This window comes from Chroicocephalus ridibundus, unplaced genomic scaffold (assembly GCF_963924245.1).
Source record: "Chroicocephalus ridibundus unplaced genomic scaffold, bChrRid1.1 SCAFFOLD_474, whole genome shotgun sequence".
Taxonomy (NCBI): Eukaryota; Metazoa; Chordata; class Aves; order Charadriiformes; family Laridae; genus Chroicocephalus; species Chroicocephalus ridibundus.
The window spans coordinates 51,158-70,094 of record NW_026961458.1 but is presented as its reverse complement, the minus strand read 5'-3'; the positions used below and the strand labels follow the sequence as shown (position 1 = coordinate 70,094).

The 18,937-nt window shown below is 71.3% G+C and overlaps 3 protein-coding genes across 3 annotated transcripts in view; 1 reads left to right on the top strand and 2 right to left on the bottom strand.

Moving 5' to 3' along the window:
• Positions 1–480: 480 nt before the first annotated feature.
• RBM28 (RNA binding motif protein 28) lies at positions 481–4,580 on the top strand. The gene is given in 11 exon segments (XM_063321968.1): positions 481–615; positions 618–663; positions 762–826; positions 964–1,122; positions 2,185–2,278; positions 2,739–2,779; positions 3,398–3,472; positions 3,581–3,670; positions 3,776–3,816; positions 4,078–4,186; positions 4,331–4,580. Coding segments are annotated over 11 exon segments (966 nt in total). The 5' UTR covers positions 481–495; the 3' UTR covers positions 4,457–4,580.
• Positions 4,581–6,685: 2,105 nt separating this feature from the next.
• Positions 6,686–9,394, bottom strand: ATP6V1F (ATPase H+ transporting V1 subunit F). Its single transcript, XM_063321969.1, has 2 exons — positions 9,191–9,394; positions 6,686–7,788 (listed from the first exon to the last, which is right to left on the bottom strand). The coding sequence occupies exons 1-2, from the start codon at positions 9,382–9,384 to the stop codon at positions 7,587–7,589; spliced, it is 396 nt and encodes a 131-aa protein (XP_063178039.1). The 5' UTR covers positions 9,385–9,394; the 3' UTR covers positions 6,686–7,586.
• A 1,792-nt stretch (positions 9,395–11,186) lies between these two features.
• LOC134509432 (filamin-C-like) overlaps positions 11,187–18,937 on the bottom strand; it is a gene marked incomplete at its 5' end in the record, with an annotated part of 58,077 nt that continues 50,326 nt past the window's right edge. The window contains 5 exon segments of the mRNA XM_063321967.1: positions 11,187–11,478; positions 14,979–15,132; positions 15,134–15,204; positions 16,377–16,595; positions 17,875–18,051. Coding sequence (XP_063178037.1) covers positions 11,291–11,478; positions 14,979–15,132; positions 15,134–15,204; positions 16,377–16,595; positions 17,875–18,051 — 809 coding nt within the window.

Sequence of the window (18,937 nt, the reverse complement as noted above, 5' to 3'; positions counted from 1 at the left end):
GGAGATAAGGGACCCCCTCAGGGACGTGGGGTGACAAGGGACACACCCCCCCCCCCCCCCCAGGAGACAAGGGACGCCCCCCTGGGGGTGTGAGGTGACAAGGGCCCCCCCCCCCATCCAGGTGTGTGGGGTGACAAGGGACCCCTTCCCCCGCCCCCGGGGAAATAAGGGACCCCCCCCCCCGGGGGTGCGGGGTGACAAGGGACCCTCCCGGGGGTGACAGGGGACCCTCCTGGAGTCATGGAACGACGAGGGACACCCCCCCCACCCCCCCCACCCCGGGGGGGATACAGGGGACCCCCCCTAGGGTTGAGGGACCCCTCTGGGGGGGTGTGGGGTGACAAGGGCCCCCCCCCGGCCCCTTCCCCGGGCTCCGCGGGGGCAGCACCAGCCGTTGCTGTCTCCGCTCTGGGGGACGCCACCAGGATCGTGCCCCTCTCCGGGTGGCGGGGGACAGGGGGGCTCTGTGTGTGTGTGTGTGTGTGTGTCCCGTCCATGACCCCCCCCCGTGCCCCCCCCCCCCAGGGCGGGGGGCTGCGCCTGGACGGGCGGCTGCTCCGCGTGGACCCGGCCGTCACCCGGGAGGAGGCGCGCAAACTGCGCGGCCGGAAGGCGAAAAAAAACCCACGGGCACCCGAAATCTCTACCTGGCTCGCGAAGGCCGTGAGTACCGGCCCTGGAGCAGCGCTTGGGGGGGGGGCGGGGGTGGGCACTGACCCCCCCCCCCACCTTGAAACCCTATTTCTCCCCCCCCCCCGCAGTGATCCGGGCCGGGACGAAGGCTGCGGAGGGCGTGAGCGCCGCCGACATGGCCAAGAGAGCGCGGGTGAGTCTGGGGACGCCGGATGCTTTGGGGATGGTGTGTGCGTGTGTCCCCACCCCCCCAGCCCCAACACCCGGGGGGGGGTGTGGGTCACAGCCCCCCCCCAGCCCCGGTCCCCCTGAGGGCCCAGTTTGTCCCAGTTTGAGGAGCTGAAGTACCAGAAGCTGCGGGACCACAACGTCTTCGTGTCCCGCACCCGCCTCTGCCTCCACAACCTGCCCAAGGGCCTGGATGACGCGGGGCTGCGGCGCCTGCTGCGGCGCCTGCCGGGGGGGGGCACGGCCCCCCGCATCAAGGAGGTGCCTCTGTCTGTGTGTGTGTGTCGTCCCCCCCCCCCCCCCAGTGTCACCCTCTGTCCCCAACCCCGGGGTGGGTTTGGGTTTGGGGGGGGTGGGGGGGGGAAGGGGTGTGGCAGAGGGACTGGGTGGCCCCTCTGGGGGGGGGAATGAGGGGGGCTGGGGGGGGGCGGAGGAGGTGGGTGGTCCGTGTCCGTCCCCCCCCAATGTGTGTGGCCCCCCCCTCCCCATGTCGCCCCCCCCCCCCGTGCTCTGTGTCCCTTCCTGGGGGGTCGGGGGTGCAGAGGAGGTGGGTGTCGTGTCCCCCCCCCCCCCCGGGTGTGGTTTCTTCCCCCCCCCCCCCCGTCCTGTCCCCCCCCCTGTGCTCTGTGTCCCTTCCTGGGGGGTGGGGGGTGCAGAGGAGGTGGGTGTCGTGTGTCCCCCCCCCGCCTCAGTGTGGTTCCCCCCCCCCCCGTGTGTGTCTGTGTCCCCCCCCACCCCGTGCTCTGTGTCCCTTATCGGAGGGTGGCGGGGGGGTGCAGAGGGTGCTGGGTGTCCCCCCTGCGTCCCCATGTGTGTCCCCCCCCCCCCGGTGTCCCTCTGTGTCCCCTCAGGGTTGGGTTTGGGGGGGCGGAGGGGGGGGGGGGTGTCCCGGGGCTGGGGTGTCCCTGCCGTGGGGGTGTCCTGGGGCAGGTGGGTGACGTGTCCCCCTCTCCCTCCCCCCCCCCGTCCCCCCCCCTCCCCACTCTGTGTCCCCCCTCCCGTCCCCCCTCCCGGCTCTGTGTCCCCTCTGGGTTGGGTTTGGGGGGGGCAGAGGGGGTGGGGGTGTCCCGGGGCTGGGGTGTCCCTACTGTGGGGGTGTCCTGGGGCAGGTGGGTGACGTGTCCCCCCCCCCCGCCCCCCCCCACTCTGTGTGTTCCCCTCCCGTCCCCCCTCCCGGCTCTGTGTCCCCTCGGGGTTGGGTTTTGGGGGGGGCAGAGGGGGTGGGGGTGTCCCGGTGCCGGGGTGTCCCTGCCATGGGGGTGTCCCGGTGCCGGTGGGTGACGTGTGTGTGTGTCCGTCCCCCCCCCCCCGCCCCCCCCCCAGTGCCGGGTGATGCGGGAGCTGCGGGGCCGGGGCCGGTCCCTGGGTTACGCCTTCGTGGAGTTCGGGGAGCACCAGCAGGCGCTGGCGGCCCTGCGCGCCCTCAACAACAACCCCCCGCCTCTTCGGGGCCAGCAAGGTGGGGGGGCGCGGGGGGGGGACGGGACACCCCCGGGGTCACTGTCCGGGGGGGGGGAGCTGGGACCCCCCCCGGGGCCACTCCTTGGGGGTATTAGGGCTTTGAGACCCCCCCCCAGGGCCACTTCTGGGGGGTATTAGGGGGCTGGGATCCCCCCAGAGTCACTGTCATGGGGGGCTGGGACCCCCCCGGGAACCCGTCATGGGGGGCTGGGACCCCCCCAGGCCGCTCCTGGGGGGTATTGGGGGGGCTGGGACCCCCCCCAGGGCTGCTCTGGGGGGGTATTGATGGGCTGGGACCCCCGAGGGTCGCTGTCATGGGGGGCTGGGCCCCCCCCCAGAACCCATCCTGGGGGGCTGGGACCCCCCCCCCCGGGCCACTCCTGGGGGGGTTTTTGGGGGTGCTGGGACCCCCCCAGGGCTCCTCAACAACAACCCCCCCCTCTTCGGGGCCAGCAAGGTGGGGGGCGCGGGGGGGGGGACGGGACACCCCCGGGGTCACTGTCCGGGGGGGGGGCGGGGGGCTGGGACCCCCCCCCCCGGGGCCACTCCTTGGGGGTATTAGGGGTTTGAGACCCCCCCCAGGGCCGCTTCTGGGGGGTATTAGGGGGCTGGGACCCCCCAGAGTCACTGTCATGGGGGGCTGGGACCCCCCTGGAACCCGTCATGGGGGGCTGGGACCCCCCCCGGGCCGCTCCTGGGGGGGTTTTTGGGGTGCTGGGACCCCCCCAGGGCTCCTCAACAACAACCCCCCCCCTCTTTGTGGCCAGCAGGGTGGGGGGCATGGGGGGGGGGGGGACAACCACAGGGTCACTGTCCTGGGGGGCTGGGACCCCCCCCAACCAGGGCCAATCCTTGGGGGTATTGGGGGGGCTGGAGCCCCCCCCCCCGTAGCCGCTCCTGGGGGTATTAGGGGTTTGAGACCCCCCCCGGGGCTGCTCTGGGGGGTATTGGGGGGGGGCTGGGACCCCCCCCGGGGCCTGCTCCTGGGAGGTATTGGGGGGCGGGGGGGGGGGCCGGACCCCCCTCCCCTGCTCTGCCCCCCCCCCCCTCACTCCTTTCCCCCCCCCCCCCCCAGCGCCCCATCGTGGAGTTCTCGCTGGAGGATCGGCGCAAGCTGAAGCTGAAGGAGCAGCGAGCCCAGCGCAGCCTGGTAGGACCCCCCCCACTGCCCCCCCCCGCCGCCCCCTGCAACCCCAACCTTGTATGTGACCCCCCCCAGGCGCTAAATCCCCCCCCCCAACCCCCGTTCCCCGCACAGCTCAAGCTGAAACAGGCCGAGAAGGTGGCGCCGGCGCCCCCTAAAAAGCAAGAGGGAAGGAAGAACCCCCCCTCGGAGGGGGCCGGGGGGGCACGGGGAGCCCCCGGGGGGGGTGGGGGGGGCACAGGCCCCCCCCTTCCCCCCCGCCCTGTCCCCCCCCCCTCCGTCCCCTGGGCCGGTTTCCGCACGGAGCAGCGGGCGGACGGCAGCCTCCGGAGCAAGGTGCTGGCGCTGCCGTCACATCGGGGACCCCAAAATCAGGTATTGGGCCGGGGGGGGGGGCACCCCCTCTGACCCCCCCCCCGACCCCCCCTAACCCTGTGACACCCCCCCCATCCTGTGAGACCCCCCCCGCCATCCCATACCCCTCCCCATGGGTGTTTTTGGTTCCCCCCCCCGCCACGTCCCATCCCTGGGACATGGGCTTTACCCTGGCACCCATGGGTGGCCCCCCCCCCGCAAATTTCTGTGTGTCCCCCGTCCCCCCCCCCCCAAAGGAAACGCGACAAGGGGAAGGTGAAGCCCCCCCCCGCCAAACAGCCCAAAGCCAAAACCCAGCGGCGGAAGGAGAAGCGCAAGGCGGCCCCCCCCCCAGGTAAGATTCGAGCTCCAATTCTGGGAGGTGGGGGGGGGGGGGGCTCCCCTTTCCTCTTGCCCCCCCCGCAAGATGGGGGGGGGGGGGGGGGATGTCGGGGACACACCCCCCCTATGCTGGCCCCCCCCCCTCCCCGCCCCGTTCTGTGCCCGTAGGCCCGACGGCGGGGGGGGGCCGGGGGGGGCGAGGCCCGATTCAACGACCTGGTGGAACAGTACAAGAGGCGAATCCTGGGCAGCGACCCCCCCGCGCCCAAGAGGGGCAAATGGTTCGAGAGCTGAGACCCCCCCCCCCCCCCCGAGACCCCCCCCCGGGCACCCTGAGACCCCCCCTCTGCCACCCTGAGACACCCCCCCCCCCCCCAACATGGGGGCTGGGCCCCTGGGGGGGGCTCAGTGGCCTCAAATCCTATGGGGGGGGGTTGGGGGGGGGGGGGGTCGGGGGGGGGGGTGTGTGTGTGTCAGGGTGCTGCCCCCCCCCCCCCCCCCCCCCATTTTGTAAAAAATATAAAATTATATTTTAATCAAAAGCTGTTGGGAGGGAGGATCCTCAGCGTCACACCCCCCCCCCGCCCCAAGGGCGTTGGGGTCCTGGGGGTCGGGGTCCCGTGGGGCAGCCCCACGGCGGGTGGCCAGGGGTCAGCGGGGACGTGGGGCTGGGGGGGGGGGGCATTGGGGACACTGGGATGGGGTGGGGGGTGGGGACAGGGGACATCGGGGGACATGGGGGGATGAGGACATGGGGGACAGGGGGGGCACAGGGACATGGGGCTCTGGGGGGGACAAGGCTGTGGGGCTGGGGGGGGGCATTGGGGACACTGGGACTGGGGACACCAGAGGGACAGGCTGTGGGGCTGGGGACGGGGGGGGGGACATGGAGGGGGGACAGGGGCACAGGGACATGGGGCTGGGGGGGGGGACAAGGTTGTGGGGCTGGGGGGGAACATTGGGGACACTGGGGACAGGGCCATGGGGGACACCAGGCGACAGGGGTGGTACCGGGGGGGGGGGGGGGGGGGCGGTGGGTGCCCCATAGCACATCCCTGTTCCCCCTGTGCCCCATAGCGCATCCCTGTTCCCCCTGTGCCCCATAGTGCGTCCCTGTCCCCACCCCCCGTGCCCCATAGCGTGTCCCTGTCCCCACCCCCGTGCCCCATAGCGCGTCCCTGTCCCCCTCCCCATGCCCCATAGTGTGTCCCTGTCCTTCCCTCTGCCCCATAGCGCGTCCCTGTCCCCACCCCCATCCCCCATAGCATGTCCTTGTCCTCCAGTGCCCCATAGTGTGTCCTTGCCCCCCTCCCTGTGCCCCATAGCGCGTCCCTGTCCTTCCCTGTGCCCCATAGCGCGTCCCTGTCCCCACCCCTGTGCCCCATAGCGCGTCCCTGTCCTTCCCTGTGCCCCATAGCGCGTCCCTGTCCTTCCCTGTGGCCCATAGCGCGTCCCTGTCCCCACCCCCGTGCCCCATAGCATGTCCTTGTCCCCCCTGTGCCCCATAGCGTGTCCCTGTCCCCCCCTAGTGCCCCATAGCGTGTCCCTTTCCCACCCCTGTGCCCCATAGCGTGTCCCTGTCCTTCCCTGTGGCCCATAGCGCGTCCCTGTCCCCACCCCCGTGCCCCATAGCGTGTCCTTGTCCCCCTCCCTGTGCCCCATAGCCTATCCCTGTCCCCCCCTATTGCCCCATAGCGTGTCCCTTTCCCACCCCCCTGCCCCATAGCCTGTCCCTGTCTCCCCCTAGTGCCCCATAGCGTGTCCCTGTCCCCCTCCCCGTGCCCCGTAGTGTGTCCCTGTCCCCCCCAGTGCCCCATAGTGTGTCCCTTTCCTACCCCTGTGCCCCATAGCGTGTCCCTGTCCTTCCCTGTGGCCCATAGCGCGTCGCTGTCCCCACCCCCGTGCCCCATAGCATGTCCTTGTCCCCCCCGTGCCCCATAGCACATCCCTGTCCCCAGCCCTGTGCCCCATAGCGTGTCCTTGTCCCCCCTAGTGCCCCATAGCGTGTCCCTGTCCCCACCTAGTGCCCCATAGTGTGTCCCTGTCCCCCTCCCTGTGCCCCATAGTGTGTCCCTGTCCTTCCCTGTGCCCCATAGTGTGTCCCTGTCCCCCTCCCCGTACCCCTGTCGTTCCCCCTGCCCCATAGCGTCTCCCTGCCCCCCCCCCCGCCCCCCATGGCGCCCCACAGAGCCGCGCAGGCGTTGAGCGGTGACAGCGCGTGTTGGGGACACTGTGGGGGGGGGGGAGGGGACACACGTGTGACATTCGGACACCCCGGGGGGTGGGGGGGTGGGGGGGAAACGGGAGAATGGGACAACAAACACCCTCCCCCACCCCAGGGTGCTGCCGGGGGGGGGCGGGGGGTTGTGTGTGTGTCACCGTCACGGTCACAGTCACGAGCGCCGCGTGTCCCAGCCGTGTCCCCACGGTGTCACACCCCCCCCCCCCCCAAAATGGCGGCGGGACGCGGCGCAGTGACGCTTCCCCTCCTCTGTCACGGGACCCCCAGGGTGGGATTGGGACACCCCCCCCCCCCCCCCCAGTGGCACCCTGAGGTGGGACACGGACCCTTGGGGTGGGGCAGGGTCCCCTCACCGGCACCCGGGGGTGGGACGGGGACCCCCAAGGGGGGATGGAGACCCCTGGAGGCACCCCGGGGTGGGACGGGGACCCCCAGGGTGGGATGGGGACACCCTGGGGTGGGATGGAGACCCCCAGAAACACCCTGGGGTGGGTCATGGACCCCCAAGGGTGGGACGGGGACCCCCAAGGGGGGGATGGAGACTCCCGGAGGCACCCTGGGGTGGGATGGGGCCACCCTGGGGTAGGTCACGGAGCCCTGGGGTGGGATGGAGACCCCCGGGGTGGGACGGGGACCCCCTGGAAGCACCCTGGGGTGGGATGGGGACCCCCGGAAACACCCTGGGGGTGGGTCATGGAGCCCTGGGGTGGGACGGGGACCCCCAAAGTGGGATGGGGCCACCCTGGGGTGGGATGGAGCCCCCCCGGCAGCCCCCTGGGGGTGGGTCACGGAGCCCTGGGGTGGGATGAAGATCCTCTAGGGTGGGATGGGGCCCCCCGGAGGCACCCTGGGGTGGGACAGGGACCCCCGGGGTGGGATGGAGACCCCCTGGAAGCCCCCTGGGGTGGGTCACGGAGCCCTGGGGTGGGATGGAGACCCTCTGGGGTGGGATGGGGCCACCCTGGGGTGGGATGGAGCCCCCCCGGCAGCCCCCTGGGGTAGGTCATGGACCCCCAAGGGTGGGACGGGGACCCCCAATGGGGGATGGAGACCCCCGGAGGCACCCTGGGGTGGGATGGAGACCCCCGGGGTGGGACAGGGGCCCCCCTGGGGTGGGTGGTGGAGCGCGGGGGTGGGTGAGGACCCCCTTGGGGGGGGCGGGGGGGGCGCGGGGGGGGGTCCCTAGCGCAGGTCGTCGGGGGTGAAGAGCCCGCGGGCGCGGCGCAGCACGGAGTCCTTGGCGGGGTCGTAGGGGTGCTCCTTGGAGGGGATCTCCAGCACCGCCGGCAGCGGGCGGCTGTGCGCCTCCACCGCGTGCCGGATCAGCTCCGCCAGCACCTGCGAGATCAGCACCACCCCGATGTCCTCCCGCGCCAGGAAACTCCTGGGGGGGCACAAAAATACGGGGGGGGGTCAGACACCCCCGATGGGACCGGCTCTGGGCCCCCCCAGTGTCCCCCCGGCTCAGGAACCCCCTGGGAGGGGACACAAAAGGGTCACCCCGTGCCCATCGGCACCCCCCCGGTGTGTTCCCCCCCGCCCCGGCTCAGGAAACTCCGGGGGGGGGGGGGGCAAAAATACGGGGGGGGGGTCAGACACCCCCCATGGGACTGTCTCTGGGCCCCCTCTGTGTCCCCCCCGGCTCAGGAACCCCCTGGGAGGGGACACAAAAGGGTCACCCCGTGCCCATTGGCACACCCCCGGTGTGTCCGTCCCCCCCCCGGGTCAGGAAACTCCGGGGGGGGGCACAAAAATACCGGGGGGGGTCAGACACCCCCTATGGGATCAGCCCTGGGCCCCCCCAGAGTCCCCCCGGCTCAGGAACCCCCTGAGGCGGGGGGGTGTCAGACATGGGGAGGGGGCACACGGCCCCCCCGGGGGCCAGGGAGACCCCCAGGGACACTCCCCCCCCCCCCCCCCGGAGTCCTGACACCCCCAGGGCCCCCCCCAAACACCACCCCCCCCCCCCCCGACATCTGGGACCCCTCAGACCCCCCCCAGGACTCCTGGGACCCCCGGGGCTCCCCCTTCCCTCCCCCCCCCGGGGTCCCCTGAGACCCACCCCCGGGACCCCCCCCCATCTCCCAGCCCCCCCCATGCCCTGAGACCCCCCCCACCCCCCCCCCCCGAGCCCCCTCATCCCAGCCCCCCCCGGTGACCCCCAGCCCCCCCAAAACCCCGAGGACCCCCCCCCCCGCCGGGCCCCCCCCATTTCCCAGGGCCCCCCCATGCCCTGAGACCCCCCCCCAAAACCCCGTCCCCCCCCTTCTGCAGGACCCCCCCCCATTTCCCAGGCCCCCCCGAACCCCCCCCATCCCCTGGTCCCCCCAAACCCCCGGGACCCCCCCCCATCTCCCAGCCCCCCCCATACCCTGAGACCCCCCCCCCCCCCCCCCCGGCCTCCCCTTGTCCCCCGGTGCCCCCCAACCCCCCGTGTCCCCCCAGTCCCCCCCCCCCCCCGGACCCCTCCCCTCATCCCTCGGTGTCCCCCCGACCCCCGTCGTCTCCCCCCCCGTCTCCGGGACCCCCCCCCGTCTCCCAGCCCCCCCCATACCCTGAAACCCCCCATATCCCCTGACCCCCCCCCCAACCCCCGGCACCCCCCCCCTCCATCCCCTCCCTCCACCCCATCTCCCGGCCCCCCCATGCCCAGAGACACCCCCCCCCCCACCCCCGGGACCCCCCCCCATCTCCCGGCCCCCCCCCATTCCCTGAGACCCCCCCCCCGACCCTCTGACCCCCCTGACCCCAGCCCCCCCCCCCGCCCCCCCCCCCGGAAGTCCTACCGGAAGGTCTCCTCGATCTCGGCCAGGCTGGTTTCCTTCTCCACCACCAGGAAGTTGGGCCGCCGGTGCTTGTCCAGCTCCCCCACGCCCCCCAGCAGGAACCCGGTCACCGTGTCCTCGTCCCCCATCACGGCGATCAGCTTCCCGCGCCCCGCCATGGCGGACACCGGCCCCGGCCCCACGGCACTGCGCATGCGCCGCCGCGCACGCCACGCCCCCTTCCCCCTCGCCACGCCCCTTCCCCCCTCGCCACGCCCCCTTCCCCCCTCGCCACGCCCCCCTTCCCCCACCGTCGTCAGGGCAACAGCGCTATCGCCCCCGCCCACTCCCCGCTGGACACGCCCCTCTCCCGCCGCCCAGCCAATCTGGCTCCGCCCTCCCGGCTATAACCACGCCCCTTCGCCGTGGCCACGCCCCCCCGCTCTATCCCCGCCCACCGTTCGCCCCCGCCCCTGCCCGCGGCTTTGGCCACGCCCACCGGCCATGACCACGCCCACTCCGACAGTCCTGGCCCCGCCCCCACGGCTCTGGCCCCGCCCCATCGCCTTGGCCCGGCCAATCCCCGTAGTTCTGGCCCCGCCCCTCCGCCGTGGCCACGCCCCCCCTCCCGCGCATGCGCCGTGCGCCGCGCCCTTGAGGGGTCGCGGGGGGGATTCCCCCCCCCCCGTGGGAACCGGAGGACTGACCCCCCCCCCCCTCCCCCCGGGGGGCAGAGACACACCCCCCCAAACGCAACCCCCCCCCCCCCCGCTGTCCTGACCCCCCCCGGACCCCGTGTCCTGACCCTGACCCCCTCCCCCAGATCCCCCCCGGACCCCAGTGTCCTGCCATGGACCGCCCCCCCCCCCCCCCGAACCCCACATCTTGACCCCCAGACCCCCCCCAGCCCCCCCCAGCACCACCCCTGCACCCCGGTCTCCCACCCTGGACCCTTTTGGGACACCCCCCCCCCCCCGGACCCAATGTCTGGCCATGGACCCCCCAGGACCCCCCCCAGCCCCCAATATCCCACCCCGGCCCCCCCAGTTCCCCCACTCCCCCCCAGCGACCACAACCCCCTGAATCTCCCAGTGCTTTACTGGGGGGGGGGCTAGTCCCCCTTTGGGACCCCCCCCAGGACCCCAATATCCCACTCTGCCCCCCCCAACCCCCCCCCCAGGACCCCCCCAGCCCCCAATATCCCACCCCAGCCCCCCCCCAGCGACCACAACCCCCTGAATCTCCCAGTGGGGGGGGGGTTAATCCCCCTTTGGGACCCCCCCAGGACCCCAATATCCCACTCTGCCCCCCCCAGGACCCCCCCAGGCCCCGATGTCCTGCTCAGGGCCCCCCCCAGCCCCCCCCAGCGACCACAACCCCCTGAATCTCCCACTGGGGGGGGGGGGTTAATCCCCCTTTGGGACCCCCCCAGGACCCCAATATCCCACTCTGCCCCCCCCCAACCCCCCCCCAGGACCCCCCCAGCCCCCAATATCCCACCCCAGCCCCCCCCCAGCGACCACAACCCCCTGAATCTCCCACTGGGGGGGGGGTTAATCCCCCTTTGGGACCCCCCCAGGACCCCAATATCCCACTCTGCCCCCCCCCCAACCCCCCCCAGGACCCCCCCAGCCCCCAATATCCCACCCCAGCCCCCCCCCCAGCGACCACAACCCCCTGAATCTCCCAGTGCTTTACTGGGGGGGGGGCTAGTCCCCCTTTGGGACCCCACCCCCCCCCCCAGGACCCCAATATCCCACTCTGCCCCCCCCAACCCCCCCCCCAGGACCCCCCCAGCCCCCAATATCCCACCCCAGCCCCCCCCCAGCGACCACAACCCCCTGAATCTCCCACTGGGGGGGGGGTTAATCCCCCTTTGGGACCCCCCCAGGACCCCAATATCCCACTCTGCCCCCCCCCCCACCCCAGACCCCCCCCAGGCCCTCCCCCCCTCCCCACCCCAGACCCCCCCCCCCCGTCCCCCTTCCCCGCAGCGACCACGACCCCCCCGAATCTCTCCCAGTGCTTTATTGAGGGTCCCGCGCCCCCTTTGCCGGGGGGTGGGGGTGGGTTTTGGGTGCTTGTTTTGGGGGGGGGTTTCGGGGAGGGGGGGGGAAGGTGTCAGGGGACGGTGACGCGGAAGGGGCTGCCGGGGACGTTGTCGTCCCCCCAGCGCAGGATGAGGACATAGTCCCCCTTCTCCTTCACCGTGTAGGTGACGTTGTAGACCCGGTTGCCCACGTGCTTGACGTAAACCTCCTCGCAGGGGGTCTTGGGGCCGTGCACCCCCACCATCAGCATGTTGGTGCCTGGGGAGGGGGGGGGGGGAACGGGGGGGGGGGGGTCCTCACCCTGCCCTGAGCACCCCAGACCCCCCCCCCAGTGACCCCCGGCGTCTCCCACCGCACCTCGGACCCTCAACTAGATGCCACCTCCAGCCCCTCGTGGCACCCAACGGACCCCATTTCCCCCCCCAACACCCAGACCTGAGACCACCCCCCCCTCCAGACCCCCCCCCCCCACCTCCAGACCCCAGACCCCCCCCCAGACCCCAGACCCACCCCCCCCAGAGCCCCCCAGTGACCCACGGCGTCTCCCACCGCACCTCGGACCCTCAACTAGATGCCACCTCCAGCCCCTCGTGACACCCAACAGACCCCATTTCCCCCCCCCCCCCCCCAACATTGTGGCACCCACCGCACCCCAGACCCCCCCCCACCCCCCACCGGACCTGAGACCCCCCCACACCAGACCCTGGACCACCCCCCGATGACCCACAGCGTCTCCCACCGCACCTCGGACCCTCAACTAGATGCCACCTCCAGCCCCTCGTGGCACCCAACGGACCCCATTTCCCCCCCACACACCCAGACCTGAGACCCCCCCCCTCCAGACCCCCCCCCCCCCACCTCCAGACCCCAGACCCCCCCCCAGACCCCAGACCCACCCCCCCCAGAGCCCCCCAGAGCCCCCCGGTGTCTCCCACCGCACCTCGGACCCTCAACTAGATGCCACCTCCAGCCCCTCGTGGCACCCAACGGACCCCATTTCCCCCCCACACACCCAGACCTGAGACCCCCCCCCCCCTCCAGACCCCCCCCCTCCACCTCCAGACCCCAGACCCCCCCCCAGACCCCAGACCCACCCCCCTCCAGAGCCCCCCAGTGACCCCCGGCGTCTCCCACCGCACCTCGGACCCTCAACTAGATGCCACCTCCAGCCCCTCGTGGCACCCAACAGACCCCATTTCCCCCCCCAACACCCAGACCTGAGACCACCCCCCCCCTCCAGACCCCCCCCCTCCACCTCCAGACCCCAGACCCCCCCCAGACCCCAGACCCCCCCCCCCCCAGAGCCCCCCAGTGACCCACGGCGTCTCCCACCGCACCTCGGACCCTCAACTAGATGCCACCTCCAGCCCCTCGTGACACCCAACAGACCCCATTTCCCCCCCCCCCCCCAACATTGTGGCACCCACCGCACCCCAGACCCCCCCCCACCCTCCACCGGACCTGAGACCCCCCCACACCAGACCATGGACCCCCCCAGTGACCCACGGCGTCTCCCACCGCACCTCGGACCCTCAACTAGATGCCACCTCCAGCCCCCTCGTGGCACCCAACAGACCCCATTTCCCCCCCCCACACCCAGACCTGAGACCCCCCCCCCCTCCAGACCCCAGACCCCCCCCAGACCCACCCCCCCCAGAGTCCCCCAGTGACCCATGGCGTCTCCCACCACTCCTCGGACCCTCAACTAGATGCCACCTCCAGCCCCCTCGTGGCACCCAACAGACCCCATTTCCCCCCCCCACACCCAGACCTGAGACCCCCCCCCCCACACCCAGCCCCCCACCTCCAGACCCCAGACCCCCCCCAGACCCCAGACCCACCCCCCCCAGAGCCCCCCAGTGACCCGTGGCATCTCCCACCGCACCTCGGACCCTCAACTAGATGCCACCTCCAGCCCCTCGTGGCACCCAACGGACCCCATTTCCCCCCCCCACACCCAGACCTGAGACCCCCCCCCCCTCCAGACCCCAGACCCCCCCCAGACCCCAGACCCACCCCCCCAGAGCCCCCCAGTGACCCATGGCGTCTCCCACCGCTCCTCGGACCCTCAACTAGATGCCACCTCCAGCCCCTCGTGGCACCCAACGGACCCCCAGAACCGCCCCACCCCCCCCCCCAGACCCCCCCCTCCCCCCGGACCCATTGTGGCACCCACCAGATCTGAGACACCCCCGCCCCCCCACACCAGACCCCAGACCATGGACCCCCCCCCGGTTTCGCCCCCCGCAGTGACCCATCACGTCTCCCACCAGACCCCCTGGTTGACCCATCACCTCCCATACAAGACCCCCTCCAAGACCCCCCCCACCCAGGACCCCTGGGACCCTCCAAGGCCCCCCCAGGACCCCCTGAGACCCATCAAGAACCCCCGGCTGACCCATCACCTCCCTCCCAAGACCCCCCAAGAACCCCCAGGACCTTCCAAGACCCCCTGGTTGACCCATCACCTCCCTTCCAAAACCCTCCAAGACCCCCCCGAGACCCCCCAAAACCCCCTGGTTGACCCATCACTTCTCTTCCAAGACCCACAAGACCCTTCAGGACCCCCCTGAGACCCCCCCAGGACCCCCCAAAACCCCCCGGTTCACCCATCACCTCCCATCCAAGACCCTTCAGGACCCTCCAAGACCCCCCAGAACTCCCTGGTTGATCCATCACTTCCCTTCCAAGACCCCCCAAGACCCTCCAAAACCCCCCGGTTGATCCATCACCTCCCTTCCAAGACCCCCCAAGAACCCCTAGGACTCCCCGAGACCCCCCAGGACCTCCCAGAACTCCCTGGTTGACCCATCACTTCCCTTCCAAGAACCACAAGACCCTTCAGGACCCCCCAAAACCCCCTGGTTGACCCATCACTTCCCTTCCGAGACCCCCCCAAGACCCTCCAAAACCCCCTGGTTGACCCATCACCTCCCTTCCAAGACCCTCCAAGAATGCCCAGGACCCCCCTGAGACCCCCCAGGACCCCCCAAAACCCCCTGGTTGACCCATCACTTCCCTTCCAAGACCCACAAGACCCTTCAGGACCCCCGGAGACCCCCCAGAACCCCCTGGTTGACCCATTGCTTCTCTTCCAAGACCCCCCAAGAACCCCCAGGACCCTCCGAGACCCCCCAGGATTCCCCAGAACCCCCCGGGTGACCCATCACTTCCCTTCCAAGACCCCCAAGAACCCCCAGGACCCTCCGAGACCCCCCAGGACCCCCCAAAACCCCCCGGGTGACCCATCACTTCCCTTCCAAGACCCACAAGACCCTTCAGGACCCTCCGAGACCCCCCAGAACCCCCTGGTTGACCCATCGCTTCTCTTCCAAGACCCCCCAAGAACCCCCAGGACCCTCCGAGACCCCCCAGGACTCCCCAGAACCCCCCGGGTGACCCATCACTTCCCTTCCAAGACCCCCAAGAACCCCCAGGACCCTCCGAGACCCCCCAGGACCCCCCAAAACCCCCCGGGTGACCCATCACTTCCCTTCCAAGACCCCCCAAGAACCCCAGGACCCTCCAAGACCCCCCAGGACCCCCCAAAACCCCCCGGGTGACCCATCACTTCCCTTCCAAGACCCACAAGACCCTTCAGGACCCTCCGAGACCCCCCAGAACCCCCCGGTTGACCCATCACTTCCCTTCCAAGACCCCCAAGAATCCCCAGGACCCTCCGAGACCCCCCAGAACCCCCCGGTTGACCCATCACTTCCCTTCCAAGACCCCCCCATCGTCCCCCCCCCGCCACGCACCGGCCTTGCTGCAGTCGACGGTGAAGTGGTTCTTCTGGCCCAGGAAGGCGGTGGCCAGTCCCGGTCCCCGGGCCACCACCTTCCCCGCGTCCGAGGAGAACTTGGGGAGCCCCCCGAAAGCGGGGGGGCCCCGCGCCCCCCGCCGCCGCCGCCCCCCCCCGCGTCACCGTCTCCACCAGCACCGACGACGTCTCGTGCAGGCTGTGTCCCCCCGACAGGCGGGGGCCTGGGGACACGGGGACACCCTCAGACCCCGCCACGGGGACACCCCCGGCCTGCGGCACCGCTCGGGGGACACCCCCCCCCGCCCCGCCACTGGGGACCCCCGACGTGTCACCCTGGGGGTCCTCCATCACGTCACCCCGGGGACCCCCCCCCTCCCAGTCCTGTCACCCTGGGGACCCCCTGTCACAGCACCCTGGGGACCTCCCCAGCACGTCACCTTGGGGGTCCTCCTTCATGTCACCCCGGGGACCCCCTGTCACAGCACCCTGGGGGTCCCCAGTCATGTCACCCCAGGGGACTCATGTCCCACCACCCTGGGGACCCTCAGTCGTGTCACCCTGGGGACCCCCTGTCACACGGCCCTGGGGAACCCCTCGTCTTGTCACCTCGGGGGTCCTCCGTCGTGTCACCCAAGGGACCTTCTGTCCCACCACCCTGGGGACCCCCTGATGTGCCATCTTGGGGGGGTCCTCCATCGTGTCACCCTAGGGACCCCCTGTCCCACCACCCTTGGGACCCCCCAGCATGTCACCTTGGGGGTCCTCCATCGTGTCACCCTGGGGACCCCCTGTCCCACCACCCTGGGGGTCCCCTTGTCCTGTCACCTTGGGGGTCCTCCATCGTGTCACCCCAGGGACTCATATCCCACCACCCTGGGGGTCCCCAATCATGTCACCTTGGGGACCCCCCCCCCGTCACAGCACCCTGGGGGCTCCCCACCACGTCACCTTGGGGGTCCTCCATCATGTCACCCCGGGGACCCTCTGTCCCACCACCCTGGGGACCCCCCCCAGTGTGTCACCCTGGTGGTCCTCCATCGTGTCACCCCAGGGACTCATATCCCACCACCTTGGGGACCCCCAACCACATCACCCCGGAGAAACCCCCGTATGTCACCTTGGGGGTCCTCCATCATGTCACCCCGGGGACCCTCTGTCCCACCACCCTGGGGACCCCCAATAATGTCACCCCGGGGGGGTCCTCCTTCACGTCACCCAGGGCGTCCTCCACCCCATCACCCCGGGGACCCTCCATCCCGCCACTCCACTGACCCCTTCCCGTCACCTCACCTCGGGGACCCCCCCCTCTCCCACCACCCTGGGGGTCACCACCCCCCGGAGACCCGTCCCTGTCCCCGTCCGTCCGTCCGTCCGTCCCCCCCCGGCTCCGTACCGGTGACCTTGGCCTTGAAGGGGCTGCCGACGATGTGGTGGGGGCCGCCGTACTTGATGGAGATGAGGTAGTTGCCGGGGGCCATGGGGGTGTAGGTGACGCGGTGGCCCTCGGCGCACTCCACGCAGTCCAGCTTCACCTTGGAGGGGCCGTCGATGGTGACGGCCAGCGCCCCCGCCCCCGCGTTGGCCGTCTTCACCAGGAACTCGGAGCACACGCCTGCGCCGGGGCGGGGGGACACAACGGCGCTGGCACCGGTGGCCCCGTTGCCACCACCCCGTGGCCACGTCCCCACTGCCACCGCCCCATGGGCACGTCCCCACTGCCACCACCCCGTGGCCACGGCCCCATCACCGCCCTCCGCTTGACCGTGGCCACGGCCATTGCCACCACCTCATGGCCACGTCCCCATTGCCATGGCCGCGTCTCCATTGCCACCACCCCATGGCCATGTCCCCGTTGCCACCACCCCATGGCCACGTCCCCATTGCCACCCTCCACTTCATCATGGTCATGGTGGAGGTCATGGTCATTGCCATTACTCCAAGCCATGTCCCCATGCCATGGCCATGTCCCCATGGCCACCACCCCATGGCCACAGCCCCACTACCATGGCCATGTCCCAGTTGCCACCACCCCGTGGCCACGTCCCCATCACCGCCCTCCACTTGACCGTGGCCATAGCCATTGCCACCACCTCATGGCCACGTCCCTGCTACCATGGCCATGTCCCCATTGCCACCACCCCATGGCCACGTCCCCGTTGCCATGGCCATGTCCCCATCACCACCCTCCACTTCACCATGGCCATGTCCCCAATGCCACCACTTCATAGCCACGTCCCCATCACCACCCTCCACTTGACCATGGCCATGTCCCCATTGCCACCGCCCCGTGGCCACGTCCCTGCTACCGTAACCATGTCCCCATTGCCACCACCCCATGGCCACGTCCCCATTGCCACCACCTCATGGCCATGTCCCCGTTGCCATGGCCATGTCCCCATTGCCACCCTCCACTTGACCATGGCCATGTCCCCATTGCCACCACCCCATGGCCACGTCTCCATTGCCACCACCTCATGGCCATGTCCCCGTTGCCATGGCCATGTCCCCATTGCCACCCTCCACTTCACCATGGCCACGTCCCCATTGCCACCACCTCATGGCCATGTCCCCGTTGCCATGGCCATGTCCCCATTGCCACCCTCCACTTGACCATGGCCATGCCCCCATTGCCACCATCCCATGGCCACATCTCCACTACCATGGCCACGTCCCCATTGCCACCACCTCATGGCCATGTCCCCGTTGCCATGGCCATGTCCCCATTGCCACCACCCCATGGCCACGTCCCCATTGCCATGGCCACGTCCCCATCACCACCCTCCACTTGACCGTGGCCACGTCCCCATTGCCGTGGCCACGTCCCCGTTGCCACCACCCCGTGGCCACGTCCCCCCCACCCCCCGGGGCGGGTCCCCCGCCGGCGGTGTCACCTGTGAGCCCCCCCTCGAGGCCGGGCCCGTAGGCGGTGACGAGCCCGGGGTCCCCGGCCTGGCTCTGCTCGCCCACGCGGATGTTGAAGGGGCTGCCGGGGACGTGGCGGCCGTTGAAGCGCAGGTCGATGGAGTGCACCCCGTTCTCCCGCGGCAGGAACCCGATGGCGTACTTGTCTGCGGGCGGCACCGCGGCACCGTGTCACCACCGGGCACCGCCACCCCGTGTCCCCACATCCCCGTGTCCCCACATCCCCGTGTCCCCATGTCCCCCCATCCCTGTATCCCCATGTCCCTCTCCCCGTGTCCCCACATCCCCATGTCCCGGCGTCCCTGTATCCCCCTGTCCCCACATCCCCGTGTCCCCACGTCACCCTCTCCCCGTGTCCCCGCACCCCCGTGTCCCCGTGTCCCCATGTCACCGTGTCCCCCCATCCCTGTATCCCCATGTCCCCCTCTCCCCGTGTCCCCACATCCCCATATCCCGGCGTCCCCGTATCCCCCTGTCCCCACATCCCCGTGTCCCCATGTCCCCCTCTCCCCGTGTCCCCGCACCCCCGTGTCCCCCTGTCACTGTGTCCCCGCATCCCTGTGTCCCCATGTCCCCCTCTCCCCGTGTCCCCACGTCCCCACATCCCCGCATCCCTGTGCCCCCATGTCCCCACATCCCCACGTCCCGGCGTCCCTGTATCCCCCTGTCCCCACATCCCCGTGTCCCCATGTCCCCCTCTCCCCATGTCCCCGCACCCCCGTGTCCCCCTGTCACCGTGTCCCCGCATCCCTGTGTCCCCATGTCCCCCTCTCCCCGTGTCCCCATGTCCCCGCATCCCTGTGCCCCCATGTCCACCCATCCCCATGTCCCGGCGTCCCTGTATCCCCCTGTCCCCACATCCCTGTGTCACCACGTCACCCTCTCCCCGTGTCCCCGCACCCCCGTGTCCCCGTGTCCCCATGTCACCGTGTCCCCACATCCCCGTGTCACCACGTCACCCTCTCCCCGTGTCCCCACACCCCCGTGTCCCCACGTCCCCATGTCCCCGTGTCCCCCCATCCCTGTATCCCC